At 43.2% G+C, this 20,602-nt stretch overlaps 1 protein-coding gene across 1 annotated transcript in view; it reads left to right on the top strand.

Annotated features, from left to right (window-relative positions):
- Nucleotides 1-20,602, top strand: part of LOC309560466 (cytochrome P450 2A13-like) — a 98,933-nt gene that overhangs the window by 36,721 nt on the left and 41,610 nt on the right. The window contains exons 11-14 of the mRNA XM_082264099.1: nt 4,717-4,879; nt 4,959-5,108; nt 17,439-17,599; nt 18,307-18,483. Coding sequence (XP_082120225.1) covers nt 4,717-4,879; nt 4,959-5,108; nt 17,439-17,599; nt 18,307-18,483 — 651 coding nt within the window. The remainder of the gene's footprint in view (nt 1-4,716; nt 4,880-4,958; nt 5,109-17,438; nt 17,600-18,306; nt 18,484-20,602) is intronic.

The raw sequence follows: 20,602 nt of genomic DNA, 5'->3' as shown, positions 1-20,602 counted from the left end.
CGCTGACATCCCACTAGATCATAACATTATAGTCCTTGATAGAATACTGTCAGGTAAAAAAAAAAAGCACACTCAGTTTGTTCAGCACATCGAGTTCAATTCAAAACTTTAGGCACTCACCACTATTGATCTGAGGACTATAGTCTGTATGGGGCTGCCGCCAATCCCACTGCTTCCAATACAGAGGAGGATTTTTGCCAATGGAGCTTCAAGGAGTTTAGTTTCTTTGCCGGGCTGGTTTTCCTGTGCTCCCACTGGGTTCCAGTCTAACCGACTAAGTTCCCAGCCTCTGCTCTCTCTCGGAGACCCGCCACTTAACCACTTAGCTTCGAGTATCTCTGTGCTCTCCTCTGGAATCACCACCTCCATTCCCCGACAGCACACGGGCTCCGACACTGGCGTCTCCACTTCAGCTCTCCTGACGATTTTAGATCTGTGCCGCAGAGTACACAGAGTGCGGAGCTCCTTCCTGCCAGCGAGACTACTGTCCATGGTGGCTGGTGTTAGCACCTCTGGTGGTACAGAAAGTGTCTCCTCGTCCCCGGTGCTGCAAGTCTGGTGCCGGATGGAGCGGTGAGTGGTCAGCCTAAAATATCTTTCATGATACAGTCACTTGAGCTGATATTGAGATATTGAGAGACTGGTGTTCAGAGTCACAAAAGGAAAATGAACTCAAGTGTTTTAATTAGCAATACACAGTCTTTGTTTGAGTTTCACTGAACAATGATACTTTGTTTTATATCTTTTCACTATATATTCACGGTTTTAAATTGTTGCAATTTTTTGCATCTACTGATATAATAGTATAATTCCCAGGAAATTTTCACTTTCACTGCACTCATATTTGAAGGTGAATTAGCTTTTAGCAAGTGGTTCACTCAATTTAGATAAGGTATATTAACCCTTTTTTTCCTTTAGACAGCCCACTAATATCTGCATGCTGGGTCTTTTTTAGTTGCAGCAGTCTTCACGTAGTTGTGGTTAGTGCAATTGCCAGCAATAGACAAATGTTAAAAAATGTCAAAATCCATACCAGACCCTTATCTGAGCATGTATCCTGGCAGGCCAGGAAAGGGGGGAAAAAAGAGGAAGGGGACCCCCCTCCTGAACCATACCAGGCCACATGTCCTTAACATGGGGGGCTGGGTCCCCCCGGGTCCCCCCCCACCCCTAAGCACCTTGCCCCATGTTGATGGGGACAAGAGTCTCTTTTCCACAATCCTGGGCTGTGGTAGTGGGGGTCTTCGGACAGGGGGCTTATCAGAATCTGGAAGCCCCCTTTAGAAAGGGGGCCCCCAGATCCCCGCTTCCCCTATGTGAATGAGTATGGGGTACAGGAGCCAGTTTTTGACAATTCCTTTACTAAAAATAAAAAAAAAACTGTCCCTCTATTTATTTCCTCCGACAATCACGATGCCAGTCATACCGCCGGACTCGAAAAAGAAAAAAAAAGAAAACGCTCCGCTGTCAACTAAGGCAAACTGCCGAATGCCTGGCTTGCTGTTTGACAGTTTTTATACTCAGCATGCACCAGTCCATGATGTCACAAGGGGGCAGTGCCACCAGGTGACGTTGCAAGATGGCTCCACCCCTTACCTTTATAAGAACTGTCAGCAGAGCGTCGTCATAATTGACAATGAATTTACAGTGAGGGACACTGTTTTTTTTTAATTTCTAACCACTTCTGGTCCGGAAGGATTTTCCCCCTTATGACCAGGCCATATTTTGTGATTCAGCACTGCATTATTTTAACCGACGATTGCGCGGTCGTGCGACGTTGTACCCAAATAAAATTGATGTCCTTTTTTTCCCACAAATTGAGCTTTCTTTTGGTGGTATTTGATCACCTGTGCGTTTTTTTTTTTTTTTTTGCCCTATAAACAATAAAAGTATGACAATTCTTAAAAAAAAAAAAAAAACTAAATTTTTCACATTCTGCTATATAACATTCCTGAAAAAAAATAAAATAAATCAAAACTTTTTAACATTTTAGGCCAATTTGTTTTCTGCTACATATTTTTGGTAAAAAAAAAAAAAAAATTGCAATAAGCGTATTTTCATTGGTTTGCGCAAAAGTTATCGCGTCTACTAACTACAGGAAAGATTTATTTCATTTTTATTGTTTTTTTTTTTTTTTTTTTTTTATTAGTAATGGCGGCGATCTGCGATTTTTTGCGGGACTGCAACATTGTGGTGGATAGATCGGACCCATGACTGACATTTTTTTACACTTTTGGGGGGACCAGTGACATTACTACAGTAATCAGTGCTAAAAATATGCACTGTTACTGTATTAATGACACTGGCAGGGAAGGGGTTAACATTGTAGGTGATCAAGGGGTTAAATGTGAACCTAGGGGAGTAGAGGCCGTGGCTTGTGAAATGATCATAGAGACCTGTGATCCTATATAGAAGGAACCATGATCATTCCAGGGAGAAGAACGGTCAGCTGTGTTTACAACAGCTGACAGTACTTCTCTATCAGCGGGGAACGATCGCGGGTTTCAGGCGGAAATCAGAGCTGCCTGCCCTGTGCAACGGCTTCCCCGCTGACGAACGGGGCAGGAGCGCACTGCCAGGGGCGCGCGCTCGCCCCCCTAGCTGCCTGCGCGTGACCGACGTATACCTACGGCGATTTGCGCAGGAGCGGCTGCCTTCCGCAGTATAACTGCGGCGGGCAGTCGTAAAGTGGTTAAAAAAGGAATTTTAAAAACTGTCTCTGTGTTTGTATTACTTTTTGAGACTTTTTTGGTGAATGGGTAGGGGTATTATGTACCCCATACTCATTCACATGGAGGGGGGGGGCTGTATCTGGCAGCTAAAGGGGGCATCCAGATTCCGGTTAGCCCCCTGCCTGCCTGCAAATTCAGGTGTTCGCCAAATGGGTGAAAAGACGATGTTCGGGCCAAACTTTTGCTCAGCCCGAGCTGTTTGCCCAACTCTACTGGGTATGTAAGAGGCTCTGCAGCTTTCACATGCGTTTGCAAATGTTTGTCAACTAAACCCCTGTTCTTTGTACCAAGAGACAGGTTTTATTTGGTTGGTGACAGACTGGAGGGTGAGTACATCAGACTGGGGGCTGGCTGACTTTCATGCACCTCTTACAATCCTTAAACCTCTTTTTTTCTTGATATAGGGATGGAGACGCCGGGCAACACCAGCTTGGGTCTCATCTAAAGTCCCACCTAGTCCAATATGTTTAAGCAACCAGGGATGGAGACGCCTTGCTCACAGCTTGGTGCCTCAATTAAAGTCCCACCGTGCGATTTTCGTGCGTTTTTGGTGGATGCAGTTTTGATTTGACCTTAGTGTTTTCCGTAGACAGGGATGGAGACCAATAGCATGACCTGCTTGTCTCATATAAAGTCCCAAAAAGGAAATTAGGGATTTCAAAGGCAGTGTGCTTTACAGGCCATGCCCCATACATAAAATCCCTTCCTATTTATATACTGTATCCACCAAGGGGATGGAGGTGTAATGCTTTTCAGCTGGTCTTTTCCAGTTTGCACCATGGTTATAACCTAATTATTTGAGTCTTTGAGACAACAGCCAGTCGTGTATGGGGATGGGTTGAGGGAGGTTGGGCTGTCTCCCTCTCACCTGTCCCCCATCCACCCATTAGCGGCCATGTGCCTCCAGTGTGAGGACACTAAATTAAGAGTGTAGGACTGCAGATTTAAACAGGGTGCCGTGAAGTGGCTCTGCAGCTTTCACATGCGTTTGCAAATGTGTGTCAACTAAACCCCTGTTCTTTGTACCAAGAGACAGGTTTTATTTGGTTGGTGACAGACTGGAGGGTGAGTACATCAGACTGGGGGCTGGCTGACTTTCATGCACCTCTTACAATCCTTAAACCTCTTTTTTTCTTGATATAGGGATGGAGACGCCGGGCAACACCAGCTTGGGTCTCATCTAAAGTCCCACCTAGTCCAATATGTTTATGTAAGAGGTTTATAACCACTGTAAAGTGTCTGTTCATCCAGGACTCATATTTTGATTTTTAGTAGATGCTTGTAGAGTTCAAACAGTTAACAGTTGCATATACCCTTTTGTTATCTATTGATATCTAGTTGAGTTCCTGGGTCCGCACACCTGCTGCTATTATGAGGAGTTATAGTCTTCCCCTTGGATTTTTTCAATATTATTATATGTATTATTAAACATAATTTACTTAATAATTTAAAGCAGACTTCAGGGAAAGTAAGAATCCTTCCTTGCAGTGGGGTTGCCCCCTGCACTGCAAGAGTTAAATGCTCCTTTAGGTCTAACGGGCCGCTAAAAGAAATTTTACTTACCCAATCCTCCTCTCCCTCATGCTCACACCAAGCTGTAAGAGCAGTCTCTGCATCCTCCTCTTCCCTATGCTTTATTGTAGGTCCTCTGATGTCATCAACTTGAATGCAAAACCAATTGCCTTCCAGTGGACCTAACCATACTAAAGAACAGTCCACTGCCAGAATGTAGGGGAGCAGAGGGGAGCACTGGTTGCTGGGAGAATGGAGGGTCAGGTAAGTAAAATGGATATTCCCAGGTACTCTAGACCTAAGGGTGCAATTTACTTTTGCAGTGTAGGTGTAGCCCCACTTCAAGGAAGCATTTTCCTTTCCCTAGAGATGGGCTTTAAAAACTTTTGTAAAAAACATGCTTATACATATTTTTTATAATTGGCAGTGGCCTACGTGCAGCTCTTAAAAGTCTGCTGTGTTTATATTTCAGTTTAGGGAGAAATATGGTCCAATATATACCATCTATTTTGGCCATAACCCTGTCGTTGTCTTGTGCGGCTATGAGGTGGTCAAAGAAGCGTTACTAGACCACCCAGAAGAGTTTGAGGCCCGTGGAAGACTTCCTACTGTTGACTCATTTGTGCGAGGACATGGTAGGTTTATGGAAAATTAATATTTAGCTCCATCAGCAATACTTGATTTGGTCTTTCTTGCATTTACTTTATGTTTTAGGAGTTGTCTTTTCCAGCGGGAAACGATGGAAAGATCTGCGCAGGTTTACACTTACCATGCTGAGAAATTTTGGGATGGGCAAGAAATCCATTGAACAGAGAATTCAAGAAGAGTCTGGCTTCTTGGTGGCAGCAATTAGATCACACAAAGGTATGTCCAAACAGAGGTGTTACAAAGTTAAGGATAAAACTGAATAAACTGTTCATTGCACCAGTGGAATAGTGGAAATGTTTCCTACAGCCAACTGGCCTAGAAATGTAACTGGTTTCCATCGTCAACATTTATTTTCCTTTTTACTTTTGTCCAGTCTTTTTATTTGAATACACAGCACGGGTTGGCTGAACAGAATCAAATTCTCCAGTAACATACTCTGAAGCATATCACTGTCTTCTTAAAGTGTTACTAAACCCACAACAGTAAAATCAGTCTGTATATGCAGTAAAGCATGCTTGTTATACTCACTGTGGGTCCTAAGGGGTTAATCCTCTTCATTGTGTAAAAAGGCTGTTTGTTCCTGTCTTCCACTTCTTCCACAGTCCTTAAACCATCTCCTGATATAACAGAGCCTTGGGGGCACTCTGCACATGCCCAGTTTGGTGTGTATTGCTATAGAGATTATTTTGTCTTAGGAGGGTGCATGTAATTAGCACAGCGCCAATCAGCACTGTCCAGACAGAGGGTCAGGGGTCCTGCAGCCTCATAGGACAATCAGGGGAGAATGGAAACTGCTCCTACTAGCTTTAACCAGTGCTCTGGACACTGATAGAAGTCACAAGGCTGCTATATACTGCTGATTAGAAAAGGTATTTAGTTTATATTGGCTAATCTAATTGCATTTCCATGTTCTGTGTACTGTGGGATATCAGATATAGTGTATCCAGGGTCCTGGGTTTAAAAAAAAAAATATACAGCCCAAAAAAAAAAAGGTCTAAAAGTCCAAAGTTTTTGTCAGTCATCTGTCCTTTGGAAGAGACAATATTTAAATACTTTTTGTTTTAAGAACCAACACAAGAAAAAAGTGTGGTTACATATTTTCAAAGGGTCAATCAAATCCTCATTGGGCACACTAGCTTTTGTTCGGCATAACTACGCCTCTTGGAAAAGGGAGCAAACCCAGAGTTGAGAATCCCAGTATACACAGCCCAATGAGAGTGCCAAACAAACTTACAAAAGTCCAAAGTTTTTTAATGACAAAAATTAGTTAATTGTAGAAACAATTCAACAGGGTTTGGGGACCAAACAGATTCCACCTTTGTCACAGCTCAGGAATTTTGACTTTTGGCATACTTGGACTCAGCAAGACTTTTACTGCTTTGTTAACACTGGCATAACCTGCCTTCTAAAACTTTTTCAAGAAGAAAACCTCAGATCTGTTTGATATCAGGTTTTCTGAGTACATTTAAGCAGAGTTAGGATTTCTGAGCCCTGAAGGAGAAGAGTCTGTTTGCCCCCCCCCCCCCCCCCAAAGTTGTTGGCTTTTTTTAATTTGCTTCAGCTCATTTTATCATAAAATGTTTGGACTCTTATACGTTTGTTTAGCACTCTCATTGAGCTATATATGCTGGGATTCTCAACTCTGGGTTTGCCCCTCTTTTCCAAAGGGTGTCCCCATTTTTGTGGAGTTCTATCAGACCAGAGTTAGTGTGCCCAATGATAATTTAATTGACCCACTGAAAATTTGTAACCAGTGCCTCTTTTTTTCTTGTGTTTGTTCTTAAAACAAAAAGTATTCACATGTCATCTCTTCCAAAGGACAGTTGACTGACAAAAAATATGTGAACTGCTGCTTATAGCAGACTTTGTTACAATATGGAAAGGAATAAACAATTACCTATTAAAGGAGAAGTACAGCCAAAGCTCCTTTGGCTGTACTTCTTCTGTGGACCACAGGAGTGCAGTTTGTTTTACACTCCTGTGACCTGTTTTCAGCCGACAGCAGGCTGAAGTACGCTGTCTGCTGATGTCACAGAGCCGGTGCAGGCTCGGGCAGGATGACGATAATGGAGTCAGGATCCGACCACATGATTAAACTGGCACCTGGCTCAGCCTCTCAGTGAGCCGCTGAGATCCTGAGCTAGCTGCTCCTGCCCCACAGCCCAATGCTCTATTGAGGGGGGCAGAGCAGAGAACTTCTGACTGACAGTCAGCAGCTCTCTGCTTGGGGAGCTCTGAGAATCGAGTGATTGGCGGTGTTACATTGCTCAGTTCTCAGTGTTAGAGGCGCCAGGGGACAGATGCAGCATTCACCTAGGTAAGTATGATTATTAAAAAACATTAAACTTCCCTTTAAATGTGGACTGGTTATTGATTTATTGGCTTTAAAAGTTAGGGAAATAACCAAGACTTAATATACTGTATAGTAGCAATAAAGGTGTCCTTGCATCAACAAATTAAAGCTCAACCCAAGGCAGATATAAAAAACACACATTAAATCAGCTATATATGCATTAATATATCATCATTTTTTTTAATGCAGACAATAAAAATACTTGGATTTGACATGGTATCAACCTCCTGCAGTCCCTCTACTGCCGAACTCAAAGTAGGAAAGGAGAGGCAATACAAGGGACCAATCGGTTAACCAGCAATGCAGGGAACATGTTGACAGAAGGAGAGAGTAGAGAAACAAAGAGATGAGCTTGTCAGTCTCTTGTTCCTCTTGGTTACTTAACTTAAAGGATAAGTTCACCTTTGTGAACATGTGGCATGTTCCACCTATTTTTAGGGTGGAACCAGGGTGGAAGGTAAACCAGATTTCTACCACCAAACGGCCAGTGCAGACTTGTGCTCATGCTCATGCACATTGCACACGTGCTAATATTTATAAGCGAAAGACCAATGTCACTTCTGCATTACCAGTTCATTGCGGAAATATTTGTGCACATGCGCAAATTTGTGTGTGATCACGAACGTGTGTGCGCACACGTACACATACCAATTAGAACTTGGTGCCCAGTGGCATTGTTCTGTCCTCCCTATGTGTGAGGGTACATAGATTGACAGGCAGTATAACCCTGATTTCCTTCAATGCATTGACAAAGGAGCAAGGTCCAACTTCAACTTTTATTGCAAGGAAATACGTGAAATTAGAGTGGTAAAACTGTGGAACAGAAAAGAGAATACACTTACTAATGTATACTGACATGTGGCAATGCATATAAGACATTACTGTACATAGCAATGCAAATACAAGAAATGTGCACAAGATGTAAGTTACACAAGACATAGATACAGGATGATAATGTTAAGCATCCATAAGAGTATACACACCAGCGATGCCGCCATAAACTAAGATGAGGGAGGATGCAACTAGCTGTGTTTCCTCTAGCTGAATTTCCTGTAGAAAACAAGATATGGAGGGAAGATGATGTCACCAAAGTTCATAGGTGAAAGCTATGGTAGCTGGGCTGGGACAAAAATTGTTCCAATATGTAATATGTGAATGGCCACTAGATGGCGCTGGTACAACATGAACAGTAGGTTACACAGTAAATTACACATTGTGAAAACTCTCATAAGAATAACATGACAATATAATGATGGAGACATGACACTCCCCGCTTGGTATCCCAAGGATACCACATTAACTATTCTCTGGAGAGAGTAACAAAATCAGTTCAGTAACAGGTCTCTGGAAGAGTTTAGGCTCATTTTGCCTGCAGACTTTCACTTCCACCTTCCTGACTCTTCCATCTTCACTTGGAAATACTTTGGTTATCAGTCCCAAAGGCCAGTCATTTCTTTTTGACTGAGAGTCTTTTACAAGAACAACATTACCAACCTTCATGTTGGGTTTACTGGTTTGCCATTTATTCCGGGACTGTAGAGTAGGGATGTATTGTTTTCTCCATTTATCCCAGAAGGCATCCGCTAGAGTTTGCACTCGTCTCCACTGACACTTGTACAAATCTTTAGTGCTGAACACACCAGGGGGAGCTGTAACCGTACCAACATTTTGGGTGAGGATAATAGAAGGAGTGAGTAAAAGAGGATCTTCTGGATCACTGGATATTGAAGTCAAAGGTCTGGCATTCATGATCGTCACTACTTCGGCCATAAAGGTTGTAAGAGACTCATGGGTAAGCTTCAAAGTCCCCAGCTGTAGAAAGATAGAATCAAGGATCCTGCGGGCTATACCAATCATACGCTCCCAAGAGCCTCCCATGTGAGAGGAGTGTGGGGAATTGAATGTCCATTTACAGTCTTGGTCAGCAAGATATCTCTCTACATGGTCACTGTCGATGTTTGAGGGGATCTGCAGTTCCTTACAGGCTCCCACAAAATTAGTGCCTCTGTCAGAGCGGATTTGTTTGACCGGGCCTCGAATAGAAATGAAACGTCTGAGAGCATTTATGAAGCTGGATGTGTCCAAAGACTCAATGACTTCTATATGCACAGCCCTAATACTCATGCAGGTGAATATGACTGCCCAGCGTTTGCTGTTTGCACGACCTCCTCTGGTGTGTCGTGTAGTGACAGACCAAGGGCCAAACACATCAAGACCAACATTTGTAAAGGGAGGGTCTGTACTGAGTCGGTCGGCAGGAAGATTAGCCATTTTCTGTGACTGAAATATACCACGTAGTCTTTTGCAAGTGATACATTTGAAAATTAGACTACTCACAAGTCTTTTTGCTCCCACTATCCAGAATCCAGCTGTCCGTAAAGCTCCTTCAGTGAACAAACGTCCCTGGTGCTTGGTCTTTTCATGGTAGTGTTGCACAAGTAACGATGCAATATGACTGTTTGGAAGTATTATTGGGTTACATTCCTTACTCTCAAGTTTTGCCTTAGAAATACGTCCCCCAACTCTCAACAGTCCATTATCATCTATAAATGGGTCAAGTCTCTTAAGGGAACTGTCTTTAGGAACGCATTTTTGCTTTTGGAAGTGTTCAAGATCTTGAGCATAAACTTCTTGTTGGATACACCGGATGATAACGTCTCTAGACTGTGTGAGTTCATCCAATGTATAGGCTTTATGACAGTAATGCCAACCTTTACAATGTTCTGATCTTGTAGATGTGGCTCTAAAAGATCTGGCTATGTGGATCAAACCAGCTAATGCTCTGTTTAACGATTTCCATGTGGAAAACTTGTTGAATCGTTCAGATCCAAGATGTCTGTTAGAAACTGTTGTGGTGAGTACAGAAACGTGAGGACGAATCTCTGCATCAGAATTCGGCTCTGACAACTCAAATGTATCTTCCTCAAGAGTGTCCACTACTGGTCTGTAGAGGAATGTTGGCCCTGTGAGCCAGGTAGAGTCTTTGAGGTGGGCTGCAGGAACAGCTCTTGTGGCATGATCTGCCGGGTTTTGGTCAGTTGGTACATAGCGCCACTGGGTAGGCTGTGTTGACCTCCTAATTCTTTGCACTCTGTTGTGTACATAGACATAGAATCTCCTAGTCTCATTGTAAATGTAGCCCAACACTACTTTGCTGTCTGTATGAAACACTGTATTGTCAAGTTGTATGTCTATTTCTGACACAATAAGCTCTGCTAGTTCTACTGCCAGAACAGCAGCACAAAGTTCCAACCTTGGTATGGTGAGCTCAGGACATGGTGCCAGCTTCGCCTTGCCCATTACAAAGCCAATTTGAACTTGACCTTTATTGACTATTGTTTTGAGGTAAGCGACAGCAGCAATTGCTTTTACTGAAGCATCACAAAAGATGAACAGTTGCCTAGACTGAACCTCTGCTGGAGAGAGGTGGGTATATGACCTAGGTATGTGTAGGTTAGATAATGACTTTAAAGAGTCTCTCCATGTTATCCATAGTGCCTCTTTCTCTGAGGAAAGTGGAGAATCCCAATCACATGTATCTGTGGTTAACTCTCTGAGCAGAGTCTTACCTTGGATGATCACGGGTGCTGCAAACCCAAGTGGGTCATACAGACTGTTGATTGTAGATAAGACACCACGTCGTGAGAAGGGCCTTTCCTCTTGGTTGACCTGAAAGGTAAAGGTGTCAGACTTGAGATCCCAGCTGAGCCCCAGGCTGCGCTGCATGGGTATTGTGTCTGTAGCCAAGTCTAGGTCTTTCAAGTCGTTGGCGTGATCTTGAGTAGGAAAAGCTTCCATAACAACTTTACTGTTTGAAGCTATCTTATGCAATCTGAGGTTTGAACATGAAAGCATAGTCTGAGTCCTCTTGAGTAGGCTGATTGCAGCTTCTGGTGAGGGAAGTGACTTTAGACCATCATCAACATAAAAGTCCCTTTCAACAAACTTCTTAACATCCTGTCCATAGTCTTTTTCACCTTCTCGGGCAGAGAGTCTGAGTCCATATATTGCGACTGCAGGAGATGGGCTGTTGCCAAAAACGTGTACCTTCATGCGGTATTCTATGATGTCCTTGGTGGGGTCATTGTCTCTGAACCAGAAGAATCTCAGGAAGTTTCTGTGCTCCTCTGTAACTTGGAAACAATAGAAAATTTGTTGTATGTCAGCAACTATAGCGATGGATTCTTTACGGAATCTGATGAGGACACCTAGAAGAGAGTTATTGAGGTCTGGTCCTGTCAAAAGAACATTGTTGAGGGAGACTCCCTGATATTGTGAGCTGGAGTCGAACACCACTCGGATTTGACCTGGCTTCTTAGGGTGATAAACACCGAAGATTGGCAGATACCAGCATTCTTCTTTTTCTTTCAGAGGTGGAGCTACCGCTGCATGGTTGTTTTCAAATATCTTGCCCATAAATAAGAAGAAATGTTCCATCATCTCTGGTCTTTTCTGGAAATTGCGTCTAAGTGAACAGAAGCGTTTTAAGGCCTGATCCCTGTTGTTAGGGAGACAGCGTCTCCGAGTTTTGAATGGAAGTGGTGCAACCCAGGTGTTTGTATCATCCTTGAAAATTCCTTGTTCCATTATTTTTAAAAAGGTCTCATCTTCAAAGGAGGGAGCTATCTTGTGATCTTCTTTTGTCCTCTGGAACACTGTGCATCCTAAGTGGTCTAGGTCTTCACCACAAGAAGGGTTCTGGATTTCAGTAAAGTCCGAATATAGCATACCTGCAGGCTTCTCTCTTACAAGGAATTTGTTAGGGCAAGGCTGAAAGAGGGATGGACGTCCATTTTCCAATGTATGCGTGTAAAAAGAATTTACAGTGGTTGGCTTGTGGACATTTCCTAAGCAGACATCACCTATAATGACCCACCCTAGGTCCAGCTTCTGAGCATATGGAGAATTGTGAGGACCGTTTATCTGTTCTCTCACCTTGTGGACTCTTATGATGTCTCTTCCCAGCAGGAGTATTATTTGAGCCTCTGGATCAAGTGCAGGAATGAGATGAGCTATGGGTTTTAGATGCCAATGATGCGATGCAGCCTCAGGTGTAGGAATCTCTTCTCTATTGTTTGGAATCTGGTTACATTCGATCAGGGTAGGCAGAGGCAAGGATGCTTCCCCATTTACGGATTCGATTTGGTAACCAGTAGCTCTTCTGCCTTTTTCTTCACTCACACCTGTGCAAGTTTTAAGTGAGTATGAAGAGTTATGTCCTTTAATACTGAAGATATCAAAGAAAGCTGAGCTAGCAAGAGATCTATTGCTTTGATCATCAAGGATGGCATACAACCTTATGGCTTTCTCTTTGTGACCAATGGGGTACACTGTAACCAGACAAATCTTAGAGCATGATTTGTTACTAAGACCTTCTCCACAGACTTGGGTGCACTGGGGTGTCACTTCAGGAGGTTTTGTATCTCTCTCCTCCCCGTCGTGCTCTGCAGCCTGGTCTGAAGGTGTGAGAGTCCATGGAGGTGGCCCAGGGTGTAAAGCTGTAATATGCTCTCCACTGTCACATTCTGAGCATTTAATGTTCTCTGTACAGTCTTTTGCGAGATGAGAGGTAGATGCGCAACACCTGTAGCAAATATGGTTTTCCTTGAGGAAGGTTTTGCGTTCCCTGAGAGGTTTTCCTCTAAATCCTCTGCATTTCAGCAATGAGTGTGGTTTCTTATGTAGAGGGCACTCTCTGTGCAGGTCTTTTGTTGGGACCTTCTCAGTCTCTGTAGTACTGTAAGTTTTGATTGAGGAGTCTTTAAGAGATACACTGGTTTTGTGTACTGCAACAGGTGTACCTTTCAGGTTGCGAGGTGAGACAGGTTTACCTAGTTTAGGGTATGCGGTGTCAAACATTGAGAAGTCAAAGCTAGGATCATTTCTGGTCTTTGCTTGTTGGTGCACAAAGTCCACAAAGAATGAAAATGGAGGAAATTGGACATTGTACTGCTGTTTGTACTTGGAGCCTTGAGCGATCCACTTCTCTTGTAGACTAATAGGTAGTTTTTGTACAATGGGGTTGACACCACGCGCCGTATCTAAGTATGCTAGACCTTGCAAGTCTCCTTCGTCCTTGGCAACTTGGAGTTCCATCAGCAGATCGTTTAGTTCTCTAAGCTTTTGATAACCTTTGTTATGAATTTTGGGAAAATCTTGAATTCTTTGGAATAGTGCGTTCTCTATTACTTCTGGTGAGCCATAACACTCTTCAAGTCTCTCCCATATGGCGTTCAGCCCTCTAAATGGATAGTTAATGTTAATGTCTCTAATCCGCTTTGCATGTTCTGCTGACTCATTTCCTAGCCACTTGACTAGAAGATCAACTTCTTCACTTGCAGACAGATCTAGATCTCTGATCGTATTCTTGAATGATGATCGCCATGATCTATAGCCTTCAGGTCTGTCATTAAACTTGGAGAGCCCCTTGGTTATTAGCTCACGTCGGGCAAAGAATTTAAGGAAGTCTGACATACCTTCATTTATGCTTGATGGACCTGGAGATAAGCTGTGGTGTAAAGGTCCCGGCGGGCTGGTATAGCTTTTTGGTGTCAACTTGTTGTTGTAATAGTCACCATCTACTTCAGGTTGCACTGAGGGATGATGGTATGCAAAACTGCTCTCTTGCTTAACATGAGGAGAATGGTCAGCAGAAGTTGTTTGCCGTGTGTCAGGATTCTGCTGCTCTTTAGCAGGGGTTGACTCTGCTCCTGGTCCTAAATGCAGACTGTCACCTGACTTAGAGTGCTGCAGTATGTAGTCTGTAGTGCGTTTCATGTTATCAGGATGGCCAGGTTCAGGCCCAAGCATGTTGCTGAGTCTATCACTTGTGGAGTTTGCTGCTTCTTCTAAAGCTTCTGCTTCTGCGATAGCGGCCGCAGCTTCCTTCTCCACTTCTAGCTTTTCCAATGTTGCCTGTTGTTCAGCTAGGGCTGCTTCCATGCGTGCTTTCTCTACTTTCAATTGTCTCTCTTGTTCAGCAAATGCTGCTCGCATTTTGGCGGCTTCAGCCTTTGCGCGGGCAATGGCAATAGTGGAGCTGCTCACTGACCTCTTTGAGCTTCTGGAACTGGCTGAGGTGTGGGACCTTGTCTCCAATGGATCAGACTTGCTTGTTGACATGGTAGCAGGTTTGCACACTTGCACTGTGTGGGGTTCAGTATCACGTGGTCCAACCTGTACTCGGTTGCTGTTTCACTGCAGCTTGTGAGAGGTCACAGCGTCTTGCATCAGCTTGTGCAGAATCTGCAGCTTCACTGTGTCTCTAGCTTGTTAGGAGGTCGCTGTTTTACTGTTCTGTCCTCCCTATGTGTGAGGGTACATAGATTGACAGGCAGTATAACCCTGATTTCCTTCAATGCATTGACAAAGGAGCAAGGTCCAACTTCAACTTTTATTGCAAGGAAATACGTGAAATTAGAGTGGTAAAACTGTGGAACAGAAAAGAGAATACACTTACTAATGTATACTGACATGTGGCAATGCATATAAGACATTACTGTACATAGCAATGCAAATACAAGAAATGTGCACAAGATGTAAGTTACACAAGACATAGATACAGGATGATAATGTTAAGCATCCATAAGAGTATACACACCAGCGATGCCGCCATAAACTAAGATGAGGGAGGATGCAACTAGCTGTGTTTCCTCTAGCTGAATTTCCTGTAGAAAACAAGATATGGAGGGAAGATGATGTCACCAAAGTTCATAGGTGAAAGCTATGGTAGCTGGGCTGGGACAAAAATTGTTCCAATATGTAATATGTGAATGGCCACTAGATGGCGCTGGTACAACATGAACAGTAGGTTACACAGTAAATTACACATTGTGAAAACTCTCATAAGAATAACATGACAATATAATGATGGAGACATGACAGGCATATTTAAACTGCTCTACTACTGTGAGCAGTTGCTGAATGGTCTTCAGCTCATTCCTGTGTTCCTGAGACCTGATCTGTCATTTCTGCTTACCTGTGTATGACCCAGCTTGCCTTTGGACTTTGCCTCTGCTCATGCTCCAGCTCTGTTACCTACTACTTCGACCTTGGCTTGCTTACCGTATCTGATCTGCCTGCTGACCTTGTACTGCTTTGCCCGGCTGTTGGCGACCTTGGCATATCTTCTGGACCAGTGTTAATTTCGTAGACTAAAACCGACTAAAATGTTTTTGTCAACTAAATTAACACAATTTTAGTCGACTAAAATACGACTAAAACTAAAACAATTCAGATGACTAAATTACGACTAAAACTAAAATGGCATTTTAGTCATAAGACTATAACTAAAACGAAATAAAAAATTGACATCATCAAAATTAACACTCCTCTTCTGGCCATTTCTATATCGGCAACACAATTCCATCCAGAGCATGTAATAGTAGCACACTAAAGTTTGAACATGTATTGCACCACTGCATACGCATAAGTAAGGAACATCTACTAAGCTGCTGAAAACTAAACAATTAAGAAAAAGGCTTTTCTTATATTTTTCCCTGATATTTAATGTTGGTAATATATTCAGGTAATTTGTGCAATGACATTACAGCCAATTGAGTTTACAGCAGTGATAATTTCGTCAACGAAAACGTTTTCGTCACCGTTTTGGTCACTGGCATTTTTCAACTGATGAAAACGAGACGCAAAGTATAGAACATTTTCGTCAAATGACGACCATTATGATGAAAATCAAATCCAAAGCTGGCACCATTGCTGGAAATTATTTTTGCCGAAACTGGCACTGATGCTGGGGGTTATTATTGCTGCTACTGACACCAAGGCTGAGGGTTGGTATTGTGTAAACTGGCACTGATGTTGGCAGTTATTATCCGGTTCATGACCACCCTATAGCAAATTTACTGCCACACAGCCACCAGTGAGCCTGCATAGCCACCAGTGACCCTGCATTGCCTCCAGAGACCCCACATTGCCTCCAGAGACCCCGCATTGCCTCCAGAGACCCCACATTGCCTCCAGAGACCCCACATTGCCTCCAGAGACCCTTCAAAGTCACCAGAGACTCTACATAGTCACCAAAAACCCTGCATAGGCACCAGTGACCCTGCATAGCCACCAGAGACCCTGCATAGCCTCTAGAGACCCCACATTTCCTCCAGAGACCCCACATTGCCTCCAGAGACTCCACATAGCCTCCAAAGACCCTGCATAGCCTCCAGAGACAGACATAGCCACCAGAGACCCCGCATAGCTTCCATAAACCCTTCATGGTCACCAGAGATTCTACATAGTCACCAAAAACCCTGCATAGGCAGCTGGGACCCCACATAGTCATCAGAGACCCCGCATATTCACCAGTGACCTTGCATAGCCACTTGAGAGTTCACACTTGAGAGTCTGCACAGTCGACCAGAGACCCTGCATAGCCAGGGTCTGCACAGATGGGGGGTGCCCGATTTTAGTCTTGCCTAGGGCAGCCCAAAACCAAAATGTAGCACTGGGTGGAACATGTTCCCAGTGCTGCAGCTGCTCCCAGCTGCCTGCCCTTACCATGTACGATGTACGGGCAGACAGTCCACACTGACATTCTGCAGGAGACTGGCATAGCATCAGTGATCTGCTTATTGCGGGTGCAATGCTTTCCGGCCTCCTAAGAAAAAATAGTAAATGCACATATATTTACCTGCAAAAAAATGTGCATTCGTTTTTTTTTTAAAGTGAACTTATCCTTTAAGCAGAGAAAAATCAGGTCTCCTTCTCTGCCAATCAAGGTTGGGCTGTGTATCAAGGCTGGGCTGTGTATCAAGGCTTAGTAAATCCCAGGACTAGATAAACAGAAGTAAAATCCTTTGGCACATAAAACAGCTCCCTTATGAGTTTTTCCCTTGTATATACAGGTATTTTTCTGATTAATAGATTCTTTAAAGAAAACCAGAACTACTTTGAGTCATGTACTCAGAACAAGGCTGCCACAAGTGATTGCAGGACTGCTGATCTACGGACTTGTTCTGGCCAAGAGAAAAATAATAGATCAAAGCAATTTTTTTAGTGACATCATCATTGTTCTAAAGTTCAGGTTTAGGAACTGGAGTTGTAACCTGTTTAGCCTAATGTATTTATAATACAAAGCGTGAACATTGTTAAGAAGCAATTCTAGTCTCCACCTCCTTTATAGTGTTTCCTGTCTTATGACATAATCACCTTTGCACATATTGTATACTGTATGTTTGCAGGAAAGTCCATTAATCCAAGAAGCCTCCTAGTCCCTTGTGTGTCTAACATCATCTGCTCCATAGTTTTTGGAGATCGGTTTGAATACAATAATGAGAGTTTTCAAAAACTCCTTAGCCTGTTTGCTGCCAACTTCAGGGACATGAGTGGCACTTGTGGACAGGTAAGTGGTGCTAAAGCTTCACATGTAAAATAAACTGAAGGGAAAAAAAATCCTTTACAGTTTGTAAATTGTTGCCAACAAGGTGGATGTAGAAGTGGCTGGATTATTATGTTTGTATTCTGCCTTCTGTGGAAGGTCTAGAACAGCTTTTACCAACCATTTCTTACTGCAGAGGAACCATTGAAATCATTTTCAGATCTTAGGGAACCCCTGCTAAAACGAATTTCAACCCTTGCTAAAACCTAAAAATCTATGAGAAGTATGCCTTTTGTACGGTGGTGGTCATAATGCCACCCCTGCAGACAGATAAAGATCTTTTTCGGCATCATGCTGCTGGCTCTGCCAAGTAGTATTGACCTGCAGGCACCACATGGAATGTCCCTCACCCAAAGTTAAGGGAATCCGAGCAACCTCTGGACTAGTCTAGGGTTTCACAGACCCTTGGTTGAGAACAGCTGTACTAGAAGATCAGCAGTAGAAGATTGATGAATCTGAAAAAGCATTTGTAAATTAAATGTAAAATTACTCATTTGAATGTGATGTCTTACTGGCTTGTTCTACTGCCTCTGAACCTCACCAGTACTGGAGTTGCAATTATATGTTTCACTTACAGCTCCACCTGCTAGTTTAATCTAGTACTGCAGAGCATAATTCATACTAATACACAGTGGTTCTCTAGGACAAAAACTTATTGTTCACTTATCCAGTTGCAGCACATGCTTCCAAATATCATGAACTATATACCAGGACCCCACAAGAGAATAAACACGCAACTGACCAATCTCACCAACTTCATCTTAGAGAGAGTGAAGATGAACCAAGAGACATTTGATCCTAACTCACCCCGGGATTTTATTGACTGTTTCCTCATCAAACAGCAGCAGGTACATTGATTGGAAAGATACTATATATACAGACCTTCTGTATGCTTAATAACGCAACACCTGTTTATCTAATGTACATACAGTTCAAAGCAAGCTCTCAAGTCAAGACACCAAAATAAGACAATGAGGCTGATATATTTAAAATATAACTAATATAATATAATATAACTAAAGAGAAACAGTTTGTGAGTCATGGATAGAACGGAGAGAGATTAAAACACTTTACAGCTTTTTAATGTTGCCTGTGTCCCCGTCAGGGAGATTCCCCCTCTCTATTTGTCCTTGTAGCACCCCTGACCCCTGGGAGTGTGGCGGTATCCCCAGAGACAGGATGGACTGATATTTACCTCAAGAGTAGATCACTTAGGTATAGTGGGACATGTAGACAAATGAACACCAGCCACTTTTAGATGAAAACATAAAAAGAATTTAGGGATGCAGATGCTCAAGATTTCAGCAGAACTCCATCACTTCACTCGGCACAACACAGAAAAAGAGCCTGTGCTAGAACTCTTACGAAATCATGATTATCATCCCTTTTCTCCAGGTGAGTCACCCAGCTCCCACACATGAAGTTCCAGTGTAAATGCCCTGCAGACACCTCCAGTTGGGTCCTCCTCTGGGTCTCAATCTTAGGGCTGGTTCACACTTGTGCGATGGCAGACATCACATGTGATTCACACTGCATTTCTGTGTAGATCACATGCGATGTCTGTATGATGCAAATTTAGCCATACAAACTGTATGGCTGATTTCACATCGCATTCAGACCAAACTCGTGCAGGACCCTTTTTTTGTCTGCATCCAAATTGGATCGCATGGCTGTTTAAACCCATGCGATCCAATTCTGCAAATCGTGCCGCGTTTTGCATACTAATTGCGGGGTGTCATTAACTTAACATACACTTCGCAATCAGTTTGCATGAACTGGTTGGGATTTTGTTGCGGTGCAAATTCGCTCTAAAGTCGCACAGCATCTAGTGTGAACCGCCCCTGATTCCTAATCTTCTGCAGGAGAGTCAACCAACCTCCGTAGGACTCTATCCTGCCTCCAGTGAAGATCAGAAGCACCAGGCCCCAGCTCCAGGCCTAACTACATCCAGCCCCCCTCAGGCAGGCAGGCCTAAAGAAGCAGCCCCATCACCTGCACCCTCCCCGGGCCAGAGCCTGGGGGGAAGAAAGCATGCATCAGCCAGCCCCAAATATTTTTAACCTTTTCCATAATGCACCACTAGCAAAGGAAACTCTTAGTGGTGGGCTGGGAAAATATATGAATATTCATGATCCAGACCTACTGTGTTATCTCACATTAAAACCAGAGATGACAGTGCCACCTACTGACAGAAGGGGGAACTGACAGCCAGACTGGACTTAGAGGAAAGGTGAGCAAGAAACAGACTGCAAATTGGCATTGACTGACTGCAGCCATGCAGAGCTAAATTTAGACACTCCTGCTTTAGGCAGGGTGGCTACATCCTGTTTACCCTTATCAAATTTAGTAAAAGTGAAGACAGAACAAGGACAGATCCCCCTGGGGAATTGGGACTATGCGGGCGACCGAACATCCAAACAAACTTTATCAAATGTTTTCAATAAAATATCATTTTATTATACAAATAGATAAAAAAGAAATGTACATAAACAGTTTATACTGACAGTTCCATATAGGATGATAAAATCAAACATCACAGCTCACAATATATGGTCCTTGATATGAGATGGTGATAAGGCAAGGTATGTGTAGCAAGAATACCTCAAAAAAGTAAAATTGAAAGAAAATCCCAAATTTTGGATAGTCAATACAACAGGCCTAGTGGGGAAATCTTACAATTGGGACACTAGCCCTAGTGACATCCAGGTATTCCCTCGCTTTGGAAGGATCTCCCTAATGGACACAGATAGCCCTCTCTTACTCTATTTAAAATATAAAAAAAAAAAAAAAGGTTTTGTTTAGTTCTACTTTAACCACTTCCCCCAAATGGACGTACCTGTAGTGATGTCGCGAACCTAAAATTCGCCGTTCGCGAACGGCGAACGCGAACATCGGCAAATGTTCGCGAACCGGCGAACCGGGCGAACCGCCATAGACTTCAATAGGCAGGCGAATTTTAAAACACAC

This window comes from Pelophylax lessonae, assembly GCF_965119305.1.
Source record: "Pelophylax lessonae genome assembly, chromosome: 7".
Lineage (NCBI taxonomy): Eukaryota > Metazoa > Chordata > Amphibia > Anura > Ranidae > Pelophylax > Pelophylax lessonae.
The sequence above is the reverse complement of the archived record's forward strand: the minus strand, read 5'-3'. Positions and strand labels throughout refer to the sequence as shown.